Below are 23531 nucleotides of genomic sequence, written 5' to 3' on the forward strand. Positions count from 1 at the left end.
CAATCCAGAAGAACTTTAAGCTGTCACATCTTGAACCCAAAAAGGTCAAAAGTGCTGCGCTCAAATTGTGCAATGGTCTTGAACTTGCAACGTTGGAAAAGAACATACAGAAATGCAAGATAGCGCATCTTGATGTTTTTTTCTTGGCAAAGGCCCATAAGCCTGATACACCGTTTCGAGCAATCGTCACGGAGAGGGGATCGTGACAAAAACAGGTTAGCCTCTATTTGCAGAAGCACTTGAGTGCTCTAGATATCAGTGACCCCTTTTAGGTCAAAAATGCTCAATCAGTGGTGGAGTTTCTTATGAAGGATGTTCCAGGGGACGCCGTGGCGTTTTCTATTGACGTAGAGGATCTTTATTACTCTATCACCCACCAAGAATTTTTTGAGGCAGTACGTGAATTTATTGAGAGAAACGGCGTGGTTGGTTTCCAAAACGCCTGTGGTGTGAGTGTTGATGGTTTTTTGGACCTTTTAAAATTTTACTTGGAGTCGACTTTTATTCTTTTTGAGGGCCGCGATTACGTGCAGAGGGCTGGTATCTGCATTGGTTCCTGTGCTGCCCCAGTGCTCTGTGATATTTTTTTGGCCAAATATGACCGAGCCATTGAGACAGCGCTCGTCCTGTTTGCTTCTCCGTCTTCGTATTCGTCTTTATTGTGCGCTTTCACTACTTTCAATATGCATAACCAACTCGCCTGCATCGCCACATTAGTCCTCATAACCGTGGAATTTCTTTTTTTTTTTTTTTTTTTTTGCTTGATCACGTAGTTGCTAAGATCACTGCTCTATTCGGGTCGACACGTCTATACGTTCTTAGCCCCGTCACCTCCGCGAGAAACATATACTCTTGAAATAAAGCGTACGTACCATACAGCGAAAGGTAATCCGTGCAGCGTTTATTTCAGTTCTGCGTAAAACAGAACGGCATATCCAGTTGATAGGAACGAGCACTGCGTAGCGGCGAGCGACTGCGTCCGACACACGCTGTAGTCCGTCAACATCGGGACCACAACCGGCTTGCGGAAACACGCGTTTTTTTTTTTTTTTTTCAAAAACCATTGCCTTGCACAGAAATGACACTGAAATGACGATTCGGCGAAGGAACGAAGCAACGGATCCGGGAAACAAGGTCAACTATTCATTCGGGAAAAGTCCACTTGGAAGAAAGGGTAGTACAGACAATTCATTCTGGTTGCGGGGCGAAGGGGGGGAGGGAGGCCGGATCCGCGGTCTTGAAGGAACGGATGATTCACCACAGCGGACGGTTCACCGCCACTTTTCTAGTTTGTGCGGCATCTCCTGCTACTGTGTGATACATATCAAAACACGCATCCGAAAAAAAAAAAAAAAAAAAAAAAAAAGTTAAAGTGAACGAATAATTCCGTTATTCGTTCAGTTTGTAACGCTCCGTGCGGGAACTATAGGGGGCGCTTTGAAAAACGCGCGCAGCGCCGCTAGCGGAGGAGCTGGCGTTCGACAGTGAGGCGCGCTCAGCGGACTGCGGCGCCTTTTCGCGTGCGAAGCTGTGGCGGCGGAAGCGCGCACGGACGGAACTTTTGCTTTTTGAGCCGATAAGTTGAGGGTGACGTTGCATGAGTGCTGGGAGAGATTTGAGAAAGGCATTTAGGCTGTCTTCCCCTCCTTATATACTGAGTTTGAGTTGTTATTAGGGGTAATTTCTTTAGTTGTGGTCGAAAAAGGGGTTTGAGAAATCTTCCGAAGAGCAAGACGGCCGCCACCATAATTGCTCTCAGTGGGAAATTTGTTTCGCTCGTCGCTGTAAACGTAGGACTGCTGGGACGATGATATTTGGAGGTGAGTGAGATGTTCACTAAGTGGGCCACGTTTTATTAAGACAGCAGGTGTGAAAGTTATCGTTCTAACGAATAAAGGAATAAAGCTGTCAGGAATATCCAATATTGGATCCAAAATCTTGTGTTATAACCGGGCTGTGCGAAGTGCAGATTTGTACACACAGTTTCTTGGACATGACCGTAACTTGACACAACAGTTATAATACCAAAAATAGGTGGCATAGGGAAACTAGGTGGAAGTTAGGTTTGGGCGGCGTAACTGAATCGGAAACGGTTTTGACCGTGAAAGGGCTGTGAAGAGAATACCACTGGTCGTTGGCGATGGAGGCTTTACAGGTAGGAAGAGACTACTGCACTGTACTTCCAATTGAAGCAACTTTACGAAAGGTGGCTTCAAAGCCGAGAAAACCAAGTTTGCCGGCCAATTAACACACGGTTTGGCCGTCAAAGGCTTTTGCGGTCAGCTGTTGTGTAGTAATCTGGCTGTGCGAGGGGCTGATTTTTGGCACACAGGTCTTGGACAACCGTAACTTGACAAAACACTTATTATACCTAAAAAAGATGGCATAGTTTAACCAGGAGGAAATATCTTTGAGCGGCGTAACTAAATGGGAACCGGTTTTGACCGTCAAAGGCTGTCAAGAGAATACCACTCATCATGGCCGGGAGGTGCGCACTTTACAGGTAGGAAGGTACCAGTGGACGGTACTTCCAGTTCAAACAACTTTGCGATAGGTAGCTCTAAAGCCGAGAAAAAAAAATTGTCAACAATACACGGGGTGTCAGTGTTTCCACATCCAAAAGGAGGCCGATCAAAAAAGAAAGCACACCACATAAACTTCTATACTCAAACATCGATTGTCCATTCATTCCAAGTTTCATTGTAGTTTTCCTTAGATTCATATTGGTCGCTTTTTGTACCGTCCGAATCTTTCTTCATGAAGTACAGACTGCGTGCCATACTGGTCCGGAAATATCATCGACACGTACGTGGAGGACGAAACTTCCTTGGAGGGCATTCCTTCAACGAAATTCGCACTGCATACCCGTGAATGTGGGATGGCATTACTGGTACGAAAACAAACGCAGAGCGCAAAGCGGCAGTGTAGAATATGTCAGCAGTGCCGACACAGTGGCAGACATGATCCGGAGACTAAACTTCTCGCGTCTTACGCGACCGGTCCATCGTTGTCGCTGTCCCACAAAACATCGGCGAGGTGAAAAACTGTGAAACTTCGTCCCCACAAGACACGACGCATAAGTATTGGAGCACTTAACGACGCAGCAGTTCATGCTGTCAACGCAACGCAATCGCACCGCTCCGACTTCAATGCGTACCAGTGTACGCGGCGTGGTTTCGTTTCGCTGGGACTCTCACTGCCTACCTTCGGCAACGGCCGCGCGGCGGCGCGCCGGTCGCGTCGCCGGTCGCGTCGCACTTTCTCCGGAAGTGCTCTTTTTAGCCTCGACCGCAAGGAGCAAAAGCGAACAATAATCTCGAACCCAGACACTCGCGGGGAGGGGGGGGGGCTGCGTCGGCCTGCGCCGCCGCTTCCCGCTAAGGGCTTCTTCGCTGGTGTGCCGACTGCCGTTTCGCCGGCATCGGTCCTGTTTACCGCGGTATGTGAGTATAGTGCCCGTAATGTGAGAGCCGTGTGTCCATAGGCCACTTTGCCGCTGTTGGTTTCCATCTAGCCGAGCCAGAAAAGATCTCGCGACGAGTTGACCGCGCCGCGAGTGACGAAGAAGAAGCAAACATGGCGACGGTTTGTGCGATTGCTTTGGTGGCTCCGGTGATGAGTGTCTTCAACGTCCTCGTGAGAAGGTTCCCCTGCCCTTCGAAGTTATTGCAAGCACCACGAAAGATGTGGAATCATCGTCTCAACTACAAATAAGCAGGCCTTCACGAGCAACAACGGTGCCGAGCAGGCGCTCGGCACAGTTGTGTCAGGCTCACGCAGCCAGCGGCACAGTTGTGGTGGTTGTGTCGTCAGATGTTCAACAACGCCAAGGTATTTTCATTTATCATTTGGAATGGCTTCAAGAGTGGGAAATTAATCTATTTCGCGGATTGTTAACGCCGAGGCGAGTGCCCTCCGTTGCAGTGCCGTCGTCGCGCAAAGTGCAGAGAAAACCGGGTGGCGATGGCGGCGGTGCTCTTTGATCTTGCGCCGTCGGGTTCATGAAGTCCGGAGTAAACGTACGTACGTGCGTCTGCTGGATCGGTGTTTTGGACTTCCTCAAAACTCTTTCTCACGCGCATTTGCCTTGTGAAGCTTTGTAGCTCATTACACCTCATCGTCGACTGCGCTCATTTGACTACGACGGACGAGCCTGCGTGATGTGAATTTCACTGCCTAAGATCCTTGGTGTGCTCTAACGAGGGCTAATAAAATATCACCGCGAACTTCTGAACAAACGAGTCGAAGTTTCGTCTGCTATCATAACTGATCGCCTGTCACAATATTAATCAGTAGCGTTCCTAGACTCCGCCCCCACAGGCACCGTGCTTCGTTGCCCGATAGTGAGTGTCTCCTGGTACCTCGTAGAATTCCAGCTCCCACTTCAAGTAAGTACCATCCTTTAAAACTGGCAATTAATAGTTTCGAACCCAGACGCTCGCAGTGTGTGTTTGTGTGTGTGTGTGTGTGTGTTGGGGGGGGGGGGACGCGTGCTAACATACTCGGAGCCCTCGTTTACGCCGCTTCGCAGTGGCAGACAAGGCGCCGCATTACAAAAGAAAGCTAAACCGAGCTGTCTATGTAACTAGACCCATTCGCTAGTCATTCGATGAAACGTCGTGGTCTCGTTTTCATTCGCTAAAACGGCGTTCGATCAAGTGAACGCCTCCCACTTATTTCGGCTCGGTAGAGCCGCAGAAAGGCAAGCAGATCGCGAAAATCGGTCTCAAACGTGCCACGAATGTAATGTCGTATACAAGAAGCCAACAATCAAGCATTTGAAAGCTACAAGAAAGCGATAGCGAAATATTTACTACGCAATGAACCCGGACTGAAACGCGGATGTCAAGGGTCAGCAAACACCGAGAACATTTAAGACAAGAAAGGTTTTCTCTTGTTTTCTTGATCGAGATGGGTTCTCGAATGTTCACGACATTTTATCTGTTGAAGAACGGGTCGCGGAGGCTTCTGGTGAAGACATCGTTCACTATGTGCCGGTGCATTCGGACAGCCTACCGCATCCAGCTCCTCAAAGCAACGCCGCCAACGCAGCCCCCCCCCCCCCCCCCCTCCTGCCTGCCAGTTCTCTCCGCGTGATGGCGCGAGCGTAGATAAACATGGCGGCGCCCTGGAATTGGCGCGGACACTCGTGTCGCGGAACGAGCGCGGGCCGGCTGTAGTACACGACCAAGCCGACCCGGCGTCAACAACGTGGATCTCAAGTCTACTCGTCGCAAATGTATTGGACGTAATTTTAAAAGAAGCAAGGATGAACATAAGCTTACTCGATAATAAATTAATGTTCTATTTAGATAGCGACATGAATAGAAGATTACAATTGTTGTACAAACATTTATTTTACCTTTAGTGTCGGAAATAGTTGCATTGCGTTAACTCTCGTAACGCTATATTCTGCAACGGGTTGCAAACGTTCTCTAAAACATGAAAACGCGGCCCCGCTAAGGTATATATAGCGGAGGCCATACCCATAACGGATTGCTTATAGAGTTGCGGAAGTGACTCAACGATCTACTAAAACTTTCAACACGGGCTGTTTAACTTTCTGACTTGGGCAACGATATGTTTTCAAGCGGTTGCATTATAACACCAAAGACAGTTTCATTTTAGTTGTCTGCTTTGATACCAAAGTCATGATCCGTGGGTTCTAATCGCTCCCGGCACTTACTTTTTATAGGAAAAATGCTCCAAGTTAGAAATTTAAAACAATATTAAATTTCTCTAATACGGGTGACAAAGCATGACCCAAGGTAAGTCTTCTGCTTTTGCAACGAGTCTTGTTAAAACCAGTAATATTTTTTGTTTGAAAAATTCATTGAAATACTTGTGCAACAATTAAAATTAATTATTCCCCCGCCAAAACTTAAAATAGATCACAATGGAACATCAAGCAATAGCTTGGTGGCAAATTTCGGCACCAGTGTACTTCATTTCAACACTGCATTGCCAACATGATTCTTCGAACTTATTAAAAAAGGATAATCATTAAATTTTAGTTAATTGGCCTAATGATCTACACTTGATTTGATCAGGCTGTTGAATTAAGAGATCGAGGCTATTCCAAGAGACAATTGAAATAATGTATAAAGTACGAAAAATATTTGCTCCGTCTCTGCGTATTTATGCGACAAATGATGGCACTCACCGACCAGTCGGATTCAATTCCATTTAGCGCTCTCTGGGCGGCACCATTTTGTTCGACAGCCGCGCCCTCTCCATACATCCGGGAAATTCAGAGGGATCGGCGGGGTAAAAACGAGAGAGAGGGCACGCGCCCGACTCCGCTAGCAGACGACAAACCGGGAGGTTGCCATTCTCCATCTTTGAGCTGTACCGGCGGGCTGTACGGAACATCGAACTCTAGCTCGTGGCTGCCGTTGTGAAGTGGTTCGCGTTTTTAAAATAGTTATGGCTACTCCAAAATCAGTCTATAGCTCTGTGTTGTTCTACTTCGGTAAATGATCAACTAGCTAATCTTTTTTCCGTTACTTAAATAGCAGCTGAGTCAGCTGGCAGTACTACCCTCAACTACTGCGTGTATTGCGGCAGGAGAACACGTTTTTATTTATTATTTCAGACTTCCACTCATGGTCGCAAAAGGCCTACACCAGTACGAACTTTGTATAGTAAAAAAAGCTACAGCAACCGGATTTACTTTTAGCCCGAGAGACCGGCCAATCTGACACAGTTTTCCCTATCTTGTTTTTTTATTATTATTATTATTTGCAAGCTGGTAACAGCGCAATTGGACCCCTTAGTCTTTTTTATCTAGCTTAGTATTACACGACAAATGGCATAACAAAATCTGCGCATCTGCGCTTGAAATTTCCAAAATGACGCGATTTTAAACAGAGTGCACGCCAGCCGGATGCCCACTCGGCGGAGCAGACGACATGCGGGGTGAGAGGGAGATGGCATTTTTTGTCTCTATTACCCTCTCTGCTATGACCCTAATGAAACGGTCTATAGAGAGAGTGCGAACTTAGCGTACGTGTAGAGGGGTGGGGGTCCGGTGTCGCTGCGTTGTTGCTGTTGTGGAGTGTTCTGCTTGTGTTTCGTGTATTCTGTGTGTTCAGTGTTGTACGTGCATTCGCCATGTAGCGTTCAAGAGTGGGGGACATTGGAAAACAAATTGGCACTTCACCAACATTTTGTTTTTATGCTTTGAGCGCCATCTGGAGGAAGCTATATGAATTACACGAGGGGTGGAAGTTTCCTCCATCGGGCAAAAAAAGGTGGCGATTTTCGTCCCTTCTTAGGGGAGGAATGTTTTCTCCACGAGCAAAAATAGGTGGCAACTTTCCTCCCTTCCTAGGGGAGGAAATTTTCTCCCGTTTTGTAGGAGGAAATTTCCTCCCTTTGTAGAGCAATATATGATGCACGCGAGTTCCTCCTTTAAGGGAAGAAGTACTACTCCTTTTTTTTTTTTTTTTTTAGAGTGTAGTTGCTGGTTCTCTCGAGTCTACTTGTGCGGTGTGAAACTAACACAGTGAACCGAACGCTCACGGCAAATAAAATACAGTCATGGCCGCGAATGACGTTACGGGAAGTACAATTCTTGAATATTAGTACAAGGCGAGATTGTCACGCGCTCCCGCCACAAAACGGCAGTGCTCGCCACTACAGTGCCCCTGACCGTTCAGAGGCACTCGACCTCACGAGTGCGATATGCATGGCGCTTCCCGCTGGCTGATTTTGAAGTGAGAGGTAGAAATCTCGCGGCCACATCATTTCGTTTCCATACCCCTTTAATACGGTGAACCAATTTTTAGAAAAATCCGCGACTACCACGAACTTCGACGGGGGTTCCTTTTGACCAAACAACCAAAGGGAAAAAAACCGTTTTGCGATTCCGCTCGCAGACCCTCTTCTGGTAGATCTAAGAGTATTGCGCAGATGCGTATGCAAAATTATATATTACGTAAAATATTAATTTCCAGTCATATGTAGCTGGAAACAGAAATGCCCGTCTTGCGATGTATTCTGTTCCGCCATAGACCCTTTTCAAAACTCGGCGCCAACGCCTGTCTGCCATTGCTTGCTCACATACCACGAGCATAGATTGGACACGAGTGTGACGTCAGGGTTCGGCGTGAACTCTGATCCAATCACGCGCTTCTTGTCTAAGCAATGGCGAACACCAATGCTCTCTCGTGGACTTTTGAAAAGGGCCTACATTGCATGAATCATTCAGGAAAGGCGCCATCTTTTTACCTTGTCCGCGCAGGATTCCGCCTTCGTTTTTGGACCATCGTGCGGAGTGCACGGGGTTCGAACACCGCCTCCAGAAGGACGAGAAGACTCGCAGTTGTGCACCTCTTCGTTGTGCGGCTCGGCATGGAGCAAGTAGTGTTGGCCTTCGAGACGATAGGTTTTCAAGATTACACCACACTGGCGAAGCACGCATCGCCATCGGAATACTGGGCCATCCCGCGAGGAATACGTGAACCCATATCCACCGTGCGTCGCCTTGAGGCCATTTTCCGTGTTCAAGGTGAGCACCATTATAGTGGTTGGATCCTGCGAAGCGTCCGCACAAGACTTAGCCTCGTTGCTGCCAGTCGAGTTGGTGTCTGCAGCAGGCTCGATGGACGCCGTCGAAGTGGACGCAGAGGACGCCATTGCAGTGCCGTAATCCAGATTTCTCCGGATGCGCGCTCCGAGTCCCACGTGATCTACTGGTCACACCGGGATATGCGTCCTGTAAAGAGAACGCTCCGAGATTCACTAGAAAAGCTATGAAACCAGAGCTGCCATAAAATGCGAGAGCATTTAGTAGTAGCTGCAGTTTAAAGGGGAGATGCAACAATTTTTGTACTTTAGTAAGTACCGCTTAGAATTATTCCTGGACATTCACGACCTATAAAACACTCGTAGTAATTTTGTCTCGACACAAAAACTGTCCCAGAAAAATTACGACAAAAACAGATTTAGCACTCATGCGCTACTATACAGTGTACGGTCAAACCGACAGCTTCGATGTCACGGCGAAGTCGTTGGTCATCGGCATCGCGATCACGCACACTGGGTGCGTGAACAAAAGCTTTCCGAACAAAATAGACATCTCACGATTTTGTTTCGAACGCTTTTCTTCCTTTTTTTGCTCCAGAGCGCGTGAAAGCACGTCTCCGGCACGAAGTCTCTTCGCATTGACAGTGCTTCAGCAGTATTTGATTAGAAGCAATTTATTTTTCCACGCACAGCGTGCAAAGGTCATCGCGTACTACAAAACACCTATATACGAGACGGAAGTTAACTGTGTGGTGTAGGTCAGAAGCGCCTGCGTTTCGCACGCAGCAGACCCCAGTTTGATTCATGCGGGCAGCAGGCGCTCTTTTTCAATGATTTGGCAACGTCGACGACGGCCGCCCTACAACATCAACAGCTGCAACAACAAAGGACGTCATTTCAAGAGGCAAAGGGCCCATAACCGCTATCGCTGTAATACGAACAGCGTTCACCCTCTCAACTCGCAGCCACCAGCGGCCACGTGATCTAGAGCCGATTAAATTCTGCCAATGTTTAACGTGGCTATGGTGGCCACATAAGCTAGCCACGCACTGAGGCTGGCAAAGCACATGGCTCGTGCTGAGTTCGACGCATTGTGGTCGCAGTGATTGGGCTCGAGCCACTACCCGAATGCATGTCGAGGAATTGAGTGTCGCGAGCCCAGATCGGAATATCACGCAGTACTCCTGTCGACCGTACGAGCCGCATTCACATATCGTCACAGCAGGGATCGCAAATCCAGGGATCGCGTTGTTCGCGTTGTCTCCGCAACTTTGTCATAAAATTTGGCAAGAGAGAGACTGGAAAACAAGAACTTTCTCTTTTATCTTTTCATTTCCACCGCGAAGACGAAGCTTCTTAGTCAGTGGCTTTGCGTTCGAGGCATATAAGGGGTCAAACTAGTGCCAGCAAGCCTGTGTAAAGTGAGATATATTCCTACCCAATGTCGTTGCACGGCCCTAATTGCTAAACCTGATTTGCTACTTTTTTCTTGCATTCTTCCTTCCCATATTTTATTTTGTGCCTCTTAAACCCCCTCTGCACTGAGCTAGCGAAGCAAAATATTTGAAACCAATCTGCTCAGGTGAGAGGGGGGGGGGGGGGGCGTCGAAGGAGGTGCTATTGCATTGTAAAACAGAAGTTCAGTCGAATGCCAGTAACACCTGAAACATATGTTGCAAACATGACAACTCACCATCGCAAATAGTCGGAATTAGAAAGGGAAGGTATAGAGTCAAACCCGTTTATAACGAACAGCAGGAAACGCTACGATCAGTTCGATATAGCAAGTAATTCGATATAGCAAAATCCATCTACAACGAAGTTCAACAATGCGTTCGTTGTAAGCAGAGTTTGTTCTTTTAGCTTATCTCCCCTTCTGAACTCCTTCTCTTCGTGCGCAACCGTTTTAGGATGAAAAGTTTGTTTTTCTGTGCGTGCGTGCAGACTATTTTTTAACCCTTCTGAATTGCTTCTCTTCGCTCAATTTCGCTTGCAGCTTGAGCTTTTTGGATTTTCTTTCTTTCCTACTTTTTTTGGTGTGTGTGTGTGTGCTGGGGGGGGGGGGGGGGAGGGACAGGCTAAAAGGCGATTGCTTGAGCATTTTTGGAAGCTTTCCCGGGGGAGCCAATATGTTGTTCGTTATAAAAAATTACTTTTTACATGCATTTTTATTTAAATTTTCCGTGAGTTCAATATCGACAATAATTCGCTGTACGTGGCTTCGTTCTAAACGGGTCTCACTGTAGCTTCCTCTCTAAAAGTAGTAGTCTGTTTAGTGTCCAAAAGTTGATTGTCGTGTTCTACCGTAAAATACCGAGCATCCGCCCATCCCAAGATAAGCATCAACTCCTCAATTCTGTTACACTCAAAGAATACACAAAGGACATATCTTTAGATATTGTTAGGTAGGTATGTTTATTTACCGGAAAGCAAAGAGGTCAACCTGTTTGTGAAGGCTGGTTTGCTACTTTCCGTGAAAATGAAGAAAGTAGAGAAACAGCAGACAGAATAGAGAAGTAAAGAAAGAGTCAAATCACATACACACGCATATCCCCCTCCCCCACACACATCACACACAGATACACAAACACATAAATACGCACTCAAAGAATGGCAAAAAATAAATAGCCGCTCGTAAATTTAAAAAAAAAAAAAGTGATGTCAGTTCACAGCTTTTGGTCCAGGCGGGTGCTCTTTAAGAACCGGAGTAAAGCGTTGGTTGCTCTGGATTCTTTTGCTACTGAAGTCCAGGGACCTAATATATCGCTGAGCTCAATGTCCTGACCATGTATGTTCAAGGATTGTTTTAGTGTTTTTCTTCGGGAAATATATAATGAACAGTGGCAGAGTACATGTTTAATGTCGTGTGTTGTTGAGCATGCTGTACAACGCGGTGAATTTACTTGACTGATCATATGAAGATTGTTTCTAATAAATGCCACATTCAGGCGTAACCGACGCAGCACAGTTCCTGTTCGTCGTTTTATATTTCTCGGCATTCGGAACTTTTACTACGCGTCAATATTTTTTAAGTACGCATAATATAGTAGCATGGATCTGTCCATAACCTGGACATCTCTCGCCCAATTGTTTTGACCATATCATTTGCATCTGTCCTTGACAGAGGAATTGCACAGGTATCGTCGGCTTCGTGGGCGTCCCAACCAGCTTTGTCGGTACAGATGTTGCCGGGTGTGCCACTATGACCCGGTACCCACTGTAAGACAAATTCATGTCCCTGACACTTCACAGCATGGAATTTCTGTAAGATGCCATAAGTCAGTTGATTATTCACAATATTCTTTCTTTCATGCATAAGTGGACTGAGAGCGGGCTTAGAGTCTACGAATATTGTCCAGTTTTAAGGGTTTTGGGTGCTGATGTAGGCAGCAGCTTCCTGGATAGCCTCACGTTCAGCTGCTGTCGATGATGTAATATGGCTCAGATTGGTTTTGACTGTCGTGCTAGTTCACGGCATACAGGCTCCAAAAGATGATGATATAAAGTTAGTTGACCCATCCGTGTATATGTGTCGCTATGAGAGACATATAGCATGATGTATTTACTCAAGTGTTAGTTGCATCATGACAGGTGTTGGAGTTGCTGCTTTTTGCGTAACACCGAGGATGGCCAATTCAGTATCTATCTATAGATCTGCACGTCCATCATGCTTGCGGCGGAGTTTTAGCTAATTCATCGTTCTTTGTTATATACCCATCCAGTTGCGACATGACCTCCAGAAAGCGAGCAGGGGGTTTAACCTCCGTAATATTCGCCAGATGATGTGCTTGGCTGCGAGCTTGGTGTCTTAAGTGAACTCGAACAGATTCTTAGGTTCTGAGGATACCGATCGAAATCGCTCTAGCCTCAACAAGAGTTCCAATGTTTGATGTGCATTTCGATAGTCCAAGGCAAACGTTTGGAGCCTGTGTTTGAACACTTTCGAGGTCTTTTGTTGATGACTTGAGGCTTCTATGATTTACTGAAATACCGTAGAGTTATAGTACGACAAAAATAGCGTTCTAAAGGGTCAAAAGTCGTCTTACTGAACATCCCCATCTTGTTCTACTTATCGTTTTAATAATTTGTACGAAGGACCCCAGCTTTTGCTTTACGCGCCTGATGTGTGGGGACCACGACAAAGATCGATCTAGGGTTATTCATTAGAACGTATGTTCTTCAACGTTTTATCGGCAATTGAGTTTACAACGATGATCATTCCTCCTTACTCCAGACTGACCTTGCAACACTGGCGGCGTGGTGCAACAGGTGGGGAATGTACCTAAACATTATTAAATGCAATTATATTCGGTTTACCAAAAAACACAACCCTTTCCTGGCAAAATATAATTTAAACTGCGTTGATCTTAGAGAGGTTACGGAGGTAAAGCATTTACGAGTCTATTTTAGCAGCACTCTTTCCTGGGCCAAGCACGCGGACACAGTAACACTTAAGGCGAACCCTGTTCTGAACTTTATAAAAACAAATTTTAGAATGGCTCCTGAGGATATCAAAGCTTTCTTATACAGTAATGTCAGGCCTATCTTAGAGTACGCGTGTTCAGAGTGGGACCAACCTGTCGTTAAAAATTGAGCGCGTACAAATTAGAGCTTCGCGCTTTGTTACCAATAACTACACCTTTCGGTCAAGCGTCATCGAACTTAAAGAGCAACTTGGTTGGCACTTCCTGGCTTTACGACGAAAATGTTTCCGATTAAAACGTTTTAGATTTTCCTAAAAACACACCCAAAAACAAAGATAAGTATCTTCATAGTCGCGATTACATTTCCCCAAGGGTAGATAATTTTTGCTTAAAATAAAAGAAATAAAATGTAGATCAGAATTGGTTAAACACTCCTTTTTTTCCAAAGACCATTCACGAGTGGAATGCCCTTCTTGAACTTGTAGTGGCAGAAACCTCAGAGGTTCCCTCAGTGTGCAATTACCTGTATTGTGTTTCTTGGAGTTATACTTGTATTGCGTTTTCTTTTAGGTTATTACTTTGTACTGTGCTTGCTGATTGTATTCCTTTTTCTTGTAACGGTTCTTTGATTTCTTTTTCCCTTCGTTTGCATTGTTTCTGTGTATTGGTGCTTTCAAGCACTACGTTTTACTTGGGTTTAACGAGTCAGATGCTTGATAACGTAGCAGCTTGGGCGAGTTGGTTGCTCATTTTAACACACACTACAGCGCACTAGTTGTTCGCAATAGTGCGCTGTAGTGTGTCTTGACCCCTTCGGCTGTAAATAACAACGCGAAATAAACCAAGGCAGTAAAGTTGCCATACAAGGCCACTGACCGCGAAAAACTTCCTTTGCTTTCCCTTCTCCAATACCCTTATCCAGTGGCGTCACGAGGGTCAGCGGCACCCGGGGCAGTAGCCCGCCGCGACACCCCCGAGTCCTGCACCCAAGGCGGTCCGCCGCCGCCGCCGCACCCCACCCTTGCGACGCCACCGCTCTTACCTAGCCAGGGCTGTGTTATCCTTACACCCAAGTCGTCCATTCTTATCGGGCCACACACGGCCGATAATCACAACATCGCATCCCTCTGATATTCTCGGAACTTTCTACCGTATCTATCATATTTATCGAGTACTGCTGGCGCAATCGTTTCCGTGACTGCGACAGCAACGCTAACGCAAATATTGAAATTGATGTTTGTGAGTGACTGCGGATCAAACTTCTCCGGAGCAGGCATAAAAGTTATCCGGTGTCCAAACAGGACACTACAAAACGCACGACTCCGAGAAAAATCGTGAAAATTGAAGCGGACGCTTCCGCTTCAATTTTCACGATATGTCGGAGTCGTGCGTTTTGTAGTGTCCTGTTTGGACACCCCAGACGCGCCCCGAGCGCTCCACCGGCTTCAGGAGCCAGATCAACAAGCCGCACACGGAGAGATCGCTTGCATTTCCCAAGAGCTACGCTGTGTGTGTAGGCGATGTACAGTCGGGGACAAAAGTCTCCAGGACGTGCGAGCTGCGGCTGAAACGCATCGCTCTGCCATCTGCCGGCGGGTGGCCTGGTTTCGAGATCACACAAAAGCGCATGCGCGTCCTACTCTGCTTGCAAACATGTCTGTTTTTCCGCTCTTCTGCGGCACAGCACCTAACTAGGAATCGGGCACATGGTACCGCCTCGGAGATAGCGCTGGCGGCTGACGAGCGTCTGCTACACATTCCGAAACTCGAGATACCGCCTGGGGCATTTCGCCGCATTTTGCCGCATTTCGCCGTGTCGGCGCGCCTTGCTTTATAACCAGTTGAGCTTATCGCTCAGTTGAGATGCCGTGACTTCTTGCTTGATATGTGCCATGTCAGTAAGCGCTATCTCCGAGGCGGTACCACGCGCCCGATTCCGAGTTAGGCGCCGCGCCGCAGAAGAGCGGGAAAGCGCACATGTTGGCAGGCACAGTGGGCACAGTAGGACGCGCATGCGCTTTTCTGTGATCTCGAAACCAGGCGACCCACCGGCAGATGGCAGAGCAATGCGTTTCAGTCGCAGCTCGCGTGTCCTGGAGACTTTTGTCCCCGACTGTACTTGGAAAAGAAAGGAGAGGCAATCCTGGGTGTAGGCTCATAAGCCAGTCTGTCGGGAATCCGCTAGCAAGGCGTGCGCCCAAAGCTCGATATCTACCAAGAGGGGGGGGGGGGGGGGGGGGGGGGGGGGGGGGAGGGGTTCGTCGATAATTCGCATTGTTTCGAAATCGCGCCGAGGAGCCCGCAAAGGCCGCAAAGACCGCAAAGGCCTCAACTTAGCTCACATGCGTGCCCCTGAAGCACGAAATAAAATATTAATGCCTATAAAACACGCACGAAACCGGTTCAATGGTTTAAATGGAAACGCCTTACCTTTCGCGCGAAGACGGCCGTGGGTTTTAAACGAAGATCTAGCAAGCGTAGAGTTGACTACAGTGAAATCACATCCAGCGGTCGCTGTGGTATGCCATCTGTACATCACATGGCGCTCTGAGTTATAGTGTGTCTTGTTAAAACGAGATGGCGCCACGAGCCCTACAGCGGCACGGGGCGTCTTTCATAGCATCTTCGATCAACTCGCACCGGAATCGCCCTGAAACCAGCACAGTGCACAGCGCTCCTCTGTCGTGCAGCGCGATGTCGGTGCAACATCGAGGACAAACTGCGCCGCGCCGGTGGACCGCGGCTGCCGCGGCGAGCTCCACCTTGCGTCACTTCGCGTTTTGTTCGTTTTTTCTTGCGTAGGTCAGCGCACGGTGCCCGTCTGCTGTCAATGTCTTCTATTTTTTTACTCGCGAATTTGACGGTCCCACAGAAATAAACATCGTGGACGTGATTGTCGATGGGGTCACGAAGCGGGGTGACAATTCCACATGTATATGTTGGCCATCATTATTGGTTCAAGAAAATGAAACACCAGATAATAGCCGTACCTCGCTGTCATCGAAACGCTTCGCGCCGCTTTCCACGAAGTTCGTGCTTTTCGGGCGCTCCTTGCCACCGCAGCAATCGCCAGTAATCGCGGCGATGGTGAGAAGCTCGTCGTCTCGCCGTCAGAAGACCCGAGGAAATCATCTAATAGTGCACCTGCGAGGCGTGTTCGTTTTTGCAAGATCGCCATCTCGTTAGCCTGTGCGTCTGCTACTCCCGCCATCTTCTCGATTCCCGCTCCTGGCCGCAATGCCTGATGGGACTGCCCCCCCGGCGCACCGCCGATTTTCTTGGTGCGCGTTGGGGCAACGAAAAGCCGCACCGGGAGGGTGCGCTTCGTTGATCGAGGACGTCCGGTGCGCACCGGTGCACTTGATCGAAGATGAAGGGGCGAAACTCAGTGCCCCGGTGCGCACCGGTGCGGATGATCGAGGATGCTATCAGAAACGGCGCGTGCCAACACCTCCTCGCGTGCCCGCGCCACGTGGCCCTCGCGCGCATGCCGTGCGCCGTTGAAGGACTCGTGGCGCCATCTCGTTTTAACAACACTCACTATAACTCAAAGCGCCATGTGATGTACAGATGGCATAGTACAATACCAACAATACCACAAGGACCACTGGATACGATTTCACTGTGTTCGGCTCCGCGCTTGCTAGCTCTTCGTTTGAAACCCACGGCCCTCTTAGCGCGAAAGGTAAGGCGTTTCCATTTTGACCATTGAACCGGTTCATACGTTCTTTATAGGCAGTAACATTTTATTACGTGCTTCATGGGCGTGCATGTGAGCTAACTTGAGGTTTCTGCGGTCTTTGCGGAGTCCTCGGCGCCACCTCGTCGCGATATCGAAACTATGCGAATTATCGACGAAACCTCCCTCTTGGTAGACATCGAGCTTTCGGCGAGCGCTCTGCGAGCGGATTCCCGACAAACTGGCCTATGAGCCTACAGCCAGGATTTCCTCTCCTTTCTTTTCCAACTGCATCGGCTACACAAACACTCTGTAGCTCTCGGGAAATGCTAGCGATCTCTCTCCGCGTGCGGCTTGTTGATCTGGCTCCTGAAGCCGGTGGGGCGATCGTCGAGCGAACCGGACCGTTGGCTCCGCGTGAAAGTGACGGGGCGCGTGACGCGTCTGATCCGAAGATGTTTTATGCGCGCTCCGGCGTTAGCGTTATTGTCACAGTCACGAAAACCTATGCGCCAGCAGTACTTGATAAACATGATAGATACAGTAGAACGTTATGAGAATATCAGAGGGATGCGATGCTGTGACTATCGGCCTTGTGTGGGCCGATAAGAATGGACAACTTGGGTGCCAGGATAACACTGCCTCGCTTAAGTAAGAGTATTGAAGAAGGGAAAGCGAAGGAAGTGTTTCTCGGCCAGTAGCCTGGCACCTTTACTGCCTTGGTTTATTTCGTGTTGTCATTTATAGCCGAAGGAAGCAATATAAAGGCACGTGGCAATGACGCGTACATAGATAGCTTGTCTGCCTTGATCTGGTATGATTGACCCTCCTCAACGGTTGTTCACCGTAAAGCAACTTTATATGCGAAATCTCGAATGCTCGTGGAGCCGGAGCGCCCAGCCTTATCGCAACCATAAGGCTGAAACCCGAACAAGAAACTGCATTTTAGGAATCCCGGAGAAAAGCTCACCGGAGAAAAGCTCACCGGAGAAAAACTCGCCAGAGAAAAGCTCACCGGAGAAAGGCTCACCGCAAAACCGGCGGATGGGGAGAAAAGCTCACCGGCCATTGAGCATATGCGGAGAAAAGCTTACCAATATTTTTTCTTCTTTTTATATGGAGGCTGTTGGATAATGCGTAACATATATCAATTTATAACCATTAAAATTCGTCAGCTTTGTAAAAAAGAAAATGTCCTATTTCGGGCGAGTGTTTTCTGTGGCTTACTCTCGAGGCAACGAAAGCCTAACTAAAACTTTATGAACTTGAAGAACAGGAAAACGTTGAAAAATTTAATGATGTTTGCCTAAAACCTAAAAAAATCAAAGCTGTAACTGCCGAAAATTCAGAAGTGCATGCGCAACAACGCAGTGCCTGAAATTCTTTTTGAAGCTTTTGTTAACCTTTGAAAACAGGATAAAACAGTCAATAGGGTATCGAGGCTTCTTTCTTCCACGGACATGCACGCTGTCTAGCCGTTCGTGCTGGTGTTTTCACACGTTCCCTTTGTGTGATACTGAGTGCCCTTCTACGGTGAGCCTCCCATGACCTTCGGAGTTGCGCAATGGCACCGTTGTTACTCGTAACCTATAGAAGAAGTAGTCTTCTGTTATGCAGCGAATAGGGCAAATTGGTAAACGTTATACATGATGAAAACCGTTCAAACGACGACGACGGTGTGAAGAAAACAAACACGACAAGCGAAGCTGTTCTCGCAACTAAAGTTTTGTTAGTGAAATTAACAGAAAGAAAACAGCGTAGCCGACACTGATTACATCAACAAACACCTTCTTATCTATTAGGCAGTACACAATATTTGGAGCTGAACCGGTTTACACACCGCTATTCATTATAGCTCGCAAAGAACAAACCTCTTTATCTGACAGAGCTAGCGACGGCGCGCTGTCAGCTGTCAATAAATTGTTGCCTTTTTTATTGGTGTACAATGTTTTGATTTTATGTTTGCGGCTTCATTAATTTATAGAATGGGTAATTACTAATTTCTGAGGAATTGGTAAATATGCCCAATGAACTTCAAGAATATTACAAAAAAGGTGTACATATTTTTAATGAAGTGACGAATGAGAATTGTGTTGAATTGCCACGTTTGACGCAGAATCAAGCTAAGCTAAAAAAAAAAGCTTTTCTCCGCATCCGCTCAAAGGCCGGTGAGCTTTTCTCCGCATCTGCCGGTTTTGCGGTGAGCTTTTCTCCGGTGAGTTTTTCTCCGCCGCCCGCATTTTAGAAGGTGCTGACTTTAATCAACGAGAAACTAGCAGAACTTCCGGCAATCAGGTGCAAAGTAGACAAATTGATGCTGATGAAGCAGTCTGTCGAGAAGCTTGAACAATCGGTTCAGCTTATGTCTGATCAGTACGACGAGGTACTAAAAGAGACGAAACGTCAATCCGCTGCAATTGCAACATTAAAAAAAAATGGAAGCAATCGAGGCTGGCAGTGCTAGCCAACATCTGAAGAACGTTGAATCCAGCGTGTACTTTCTGGACAATCTGACACCACACAACAAGAAGCTACTCTGGATGATGAGGGTAAAGGCTGAAGAAAAACAGCACCAGTTTCTTTGGCAAAATAACGGCCAGTTGTTCATGCGCAAAGCCCCGGGCGAGCGCGCAATCACTATCGGGTGTGAAGCTGACCTAGATAAAATATGTTGACGGGCAGTATAAGTTAGACGCCTTGTATGTTTGCTCTGAATGGTGGACCTAATGAATCACTGTCGCTATCATGACGCTGATTCTTTTCGTAGCTTCAGGTCTGTGAGGCATAAGCAGCCTGCCTCCTTCTCCTTTTATCACTTAAATTCGTGTAGCCCAAGAAACAAAGAAGATGACGTCAGTATTTTCTTATCCCTTTTAAACCATCAATTTGGTGCAATTGATTTTAGTGAGACGTGGTTTACTAGTATTGATGATGTGGTACAATTCAAAGGTTACCGATGCGAAGCCGTATGTAGAACAAATAAAAAAGGCGGTGGTGTTACCCTTTATATACGCCTCGCAAGTGGGCTCATTTTCGTCTTCTGCGCATGAGAAAGGAAGTAGCGGTGGCGTCAGAACGCCGAGCCCTGATTGGCTGATCGCGACCCCCTATCTGAGCGTCGTCTGCGTCTGTCTTACCTTTCCTGCGACTTTCGGAAGTGCAGGTCTTTACGAGCAAGCTCGACTTCGCCTTTCAGAGAGGGCAGACGAAATAACTCAAGCGGTACGTTGTTTTTGTCTAACAACTAGCAGACGCGCATCAAGGAGGGAAGTCGAAGGACTCACTGGCGAGGTGTCCCGAGGCGCCGAGGTTTATTTGCTAAGAACCGAGAGTAAGCGTGTTAGTGCCCGCAAGTTCCCTCCCAAATACTTTTTCCCTCCTTTCGTGTGCGGCGAGACCCCTCATTCTTTGACGGCGTCGGCGGGTTAGCGCAGTTAACGTCGCCTGCTTTACGTCTGCTTTACGTCTGCTAGTCAAAGCGATGGCTGCTTACCTTTCGTGCGTCTGTCGGAGATTCACCGCTTTTTCACCGGCGAGTCACCGCTGCCTCGGGAAACAAGGAGATAACAAGAGGAAGAAATTGACCTCTTAATCTAAAATTGATATCAGCGATCAAAGTATAATGCGGGAAGAATTCACAAGAGGTCGCGCGGGCATATTCCAATCAGCACTCCAGCCGGTCGTGGGCAGACGGTCGCCGAGTCGCGGAGTGCCTGCTAGGCCTAACTGCCGTACTCGCTTGGTCGTGTTCGGTGGAATCGTGGCCGTCGGAGCTTTTCCCGGGTGTTTGTGGATCCAGCGTTCTTGTTCGTCGTGGTCTGTTTCAAACACTTTTTACTTTTTTCTTGCTGCTTGAAGTCGAGACGCGTGAAAAGCGCACGTAGAAAAATAAACGTCCGTGGGTCGTCGCGACCGCGACGCTGTCGGCCATGCTGATTTGATCGCAAGAAGTGCGTAAGACAGCTTCGGAGCTGTCGTAGGATTTCGTCGTAACCCGTAAAACTTACGAAAATTTCGATTCGTGAATACGAATTTGTTCTTAAGTTTTGTCTTACGCACATTTTTGGCGTAAGATCATTTCGTGAATCTACCTCTGCACTTCCGAAAGTCGCAGGAAAGGTAAGAAGACGCAGGCGACGTTGCGAGCAGACGACGTTGCAAAGGAGCAGACGACGCTCAGATAGAGGGTCGCGATCAGCCAATCAGGGCTCGGCGTTCTGACGTCACCGCTACCCTTGCGCAGACGAACTTGCCCTCCGCATAAAGAAGAATTTTGTTTACGAGGTCATTCCTGGGTACACCGTTATTAATCAAAACTTTGAATCGCTTTTTATAAAATCAGGCGCGTTTGTGTTTGGTGTCATCTACCGGGCCCCCCTCTGGCTCATTAGATGAGTTCTTTCGTTTTGTTGAACCTACTCCAGAATTCTTTACAGTGTTCAAAATGCCTGTAGTAGTTATGGGCGACTTCAATGTTAACATTTTGCAAAAATCTAATGTAGTTAATGAATGTATTGTTATTATATACTCAAACGGTTTCTCATATATAAGATATACCCACTCGGCATCACGAATTCTAGTGAAACACTAATCGACATATGTCTAACGAGCTGTTATAAAAACGAAACTGAGGCAGGTGTACTCACAAGTGTACTCACTGTTGTGCATTCTCTGTCGTAATAATAAAAAAGTAAAAAAGCAAGAAAGCCGTGGATAACAGACCTATTGCAAAGCACTAAACAAACTATATCATGCATTTCTATTAAGCAGAGATTTATCTATTTTGCAAGAGTTAAAGATAGAAACAGATTAGGTGCTGATATTCATAAGTCTCGCATCCGCTACTATACTGATAAGTTCGCAGACATTTGCTATGATCCTCAGAAAACTTGGCGTTCTATCGAAGGCTTATTGCAGGGAACACGGGACAGTGTACCAACCAAAATAAAAATAGGCGATGAAACTTTAAGCGGAACGGCTCTTGCTAACTTCTTTAATTGACATTTTTTAACCTTTGGAGCCTTCGATCAAACGACCACTGAAAAGTTTGAAAAGTACATAAAGCACAACCCTTCACTCTACTATCTCCACAGAAATTGTGAGCCTAATAAGTGATCTTAAAAATAGTTGTTCGAGCGGTTATGATGAAATAAAAGCGGTGCCAATTAAAGCTGTTTCAGATTTCATATCTGACGTAGTCTGCCAGATAAACAACTTTGTCTTATCTACTAGTCTCTTTCCCGAAAAAAATGAAAATTTCTAGAATTTCCGTTTAACACAAATGTGGGGCTGTTGATAGTATCAGCGATTATAGGCAAATATCAATACAAACCGAAACTTACTATACCTTCGCCGTAAAATGCTGCACGTGCCTTCTATCGTTTTGCAGTTTGTTGATTTAGTGCCTTTCGATGATGCTGAGCAATTTTCCAATTGAAACCGTGCCCTTAAACACAATATTAAAAGAGTTAATTACGCCAAAATAATTAACAGTCTAATTATTCCGGACTTTTATTAATTTTCCTAAATAGGACCCTGGCCCAAGACCAAAAGGACATAAGCCTTTTTTTCTTTTTTTGCGACGCATAGTTTTCGCAATATCGAATTTGTCCACTTTTCGTGAAACACCCTGTATATGGTGAGGACGTGCCCATTCCATGATTTTATGCACTGTAATTCTTAAGTTCAAGAGCACAACTAGGTTTCAACTTTTAATACTGTGACGGAAAACTGTACCAATCACGGCTCTTTTAGACGACCTCCTAGACGGATACGATAACCTTTCGACTCAAGTAAAGTATATGCCACTGAGCTAAACAAATAGATGTTGATCTCTATAAACGCGACGTTTTTTCTATGTTAATCTAGCTTTTTTTTTTTTATTCTCTGTTTTGTTAAAATAAAATTACGCAATTTCTTATTTTTGGTACCTGAAACTATAATTAAATTGTACGAAGGACGGAAATCTATATAGTTACACGTTACACGCTTGAAATAGTGCCTCTTGCCAAAACAGGGCAGAAATTGTATTCTCATTTTAGCGGTTTAAACTTGTTCAAACTGGTTTGAACCGGTTCGAACCGGTCTTTTTTTCTTCTTGAAACTGAACCAAAAGACGTGAACCCGAACCGATCCGATAAATATTTCGGTTCGAAACTCTGCCTAGAGTTACCGCGGAGTCGGTGGCAGTTTCGTTGGGTTGGGTTTAGCAGACGACAAGCTCGAAGGCTTTGCTACACGGAATTCGCTCACTTTCGGAAAGCTAATGTCGAGATGGAATTCCTTTGTCATTCATCAACTTCTGGGCTTCCCCGAGGACGGTCTCATTGACGGCAAGTTCGTTTGTTTACTCCACTACTTGAGCAAGCTTGCCAGCTCAGCTGTAGGTGCTCCGGTAGGTTTGATTTTTTTTAATCGGCGTTCAAACGTTTGACAAATACCGATTTTATCTCCAAACACCCAACATAAGGATCGCAGCACACCATAAAATACTCGCCTTCGAGCACAGCGTACATGCTTCAATATTCTTACTTTTGCACGTTTCTCCCACAGACTTGCGTGTATTGCCTGGTGTCAAGCAATGGCCGCCGGTGGCGACACCGACGGGCTCCCGATCCGCGATCCCGCCTACTACGATAGAGATCAGTGTTGAACACTGTTCGTTTTACAGCGATAGCGGTTATGGGCTCTTTGCCTCTGGAAATGACGTCCGTTGTTGACGTTGATGTTTTAGTCGTTAATGTTGTAGTTGGCGTAGTAGGGCGCATGTCGTAGACGCGAAATCATTGAAAAAGAGCGCCCGCTGTCCGCATCAGTCGAACCCGGGTTCGCTGCGCGCGAAACGCAGGCGTTACTGAGCTACGCCACGCAGTTAACAACCCGTCTTATATATAGGCTTT

General features: G+C 46.8%; 2 protein-coding genes across 4 annotated transcripts in view; one reads left to right on the top strand and one right to left on the bottom strand.

Moving 5' to 3' along the window:
- LOC8052435 overlaps positions 1-15552 on the bottom strand; it is a 72569-nt gene extending 57017 nt beyond the window's left edge. Inside the window, exons 1-2 of one of the 3 annotated variants that reach the window (XM_040219326.3) lie at positions 15384-15552; positions 8233-8719 (exon numbers count right to left, since the gene is read on the bottom strand). In XM_040219326.3, coding sequence (XP_040075260.1) covers positions 8233-8640 — 408 coding nt within the window. In that variant the 5' untranslated portion in view covers positions 8641-8719; positions 15384-15552. The remainder of the gene's footprint in view (positions 1-8232; positions 8720-15383) is intronic. The other 2 variants (XM_040504168.2, XM_040504167.2) reach the window with 2 other exon arrangements.
- A 950-nt stretch (positions 15553-16502) lies between these two features.
- LOC115319049 overlaps positions 16503-23531 on the top strand; it is a 47986-nt gene continuing 40957 nt past the window's right edge. The window contains exon 1 of the mRNA XM_040219328.2: positions 16503-16638. The gene's annotated coding sequence lies outside the window, so the exon portion shown is untranslated. The remainder of the gene's footprint in view (positions 16639-23531) is intronic.

The sequence above is a fragment of the Ixodes scapularis genome, unplaced genomic scaffold (genome assembly GCF_016920785.2).
Source record: "Ixodes scapularis isolate PalLabHiFi unplaced genomic scaffold, ASM1692078v2 PGA_scaffold12__126_contigs__length_90152505, whole genome shotgun sequence".
NCBI classification, from domain to species: Eukaryota; Metazoa; Arthropoda; class Arachnida; order Ixodida; family Ixodidae; genus Ixodes; species Ixodes scapularis.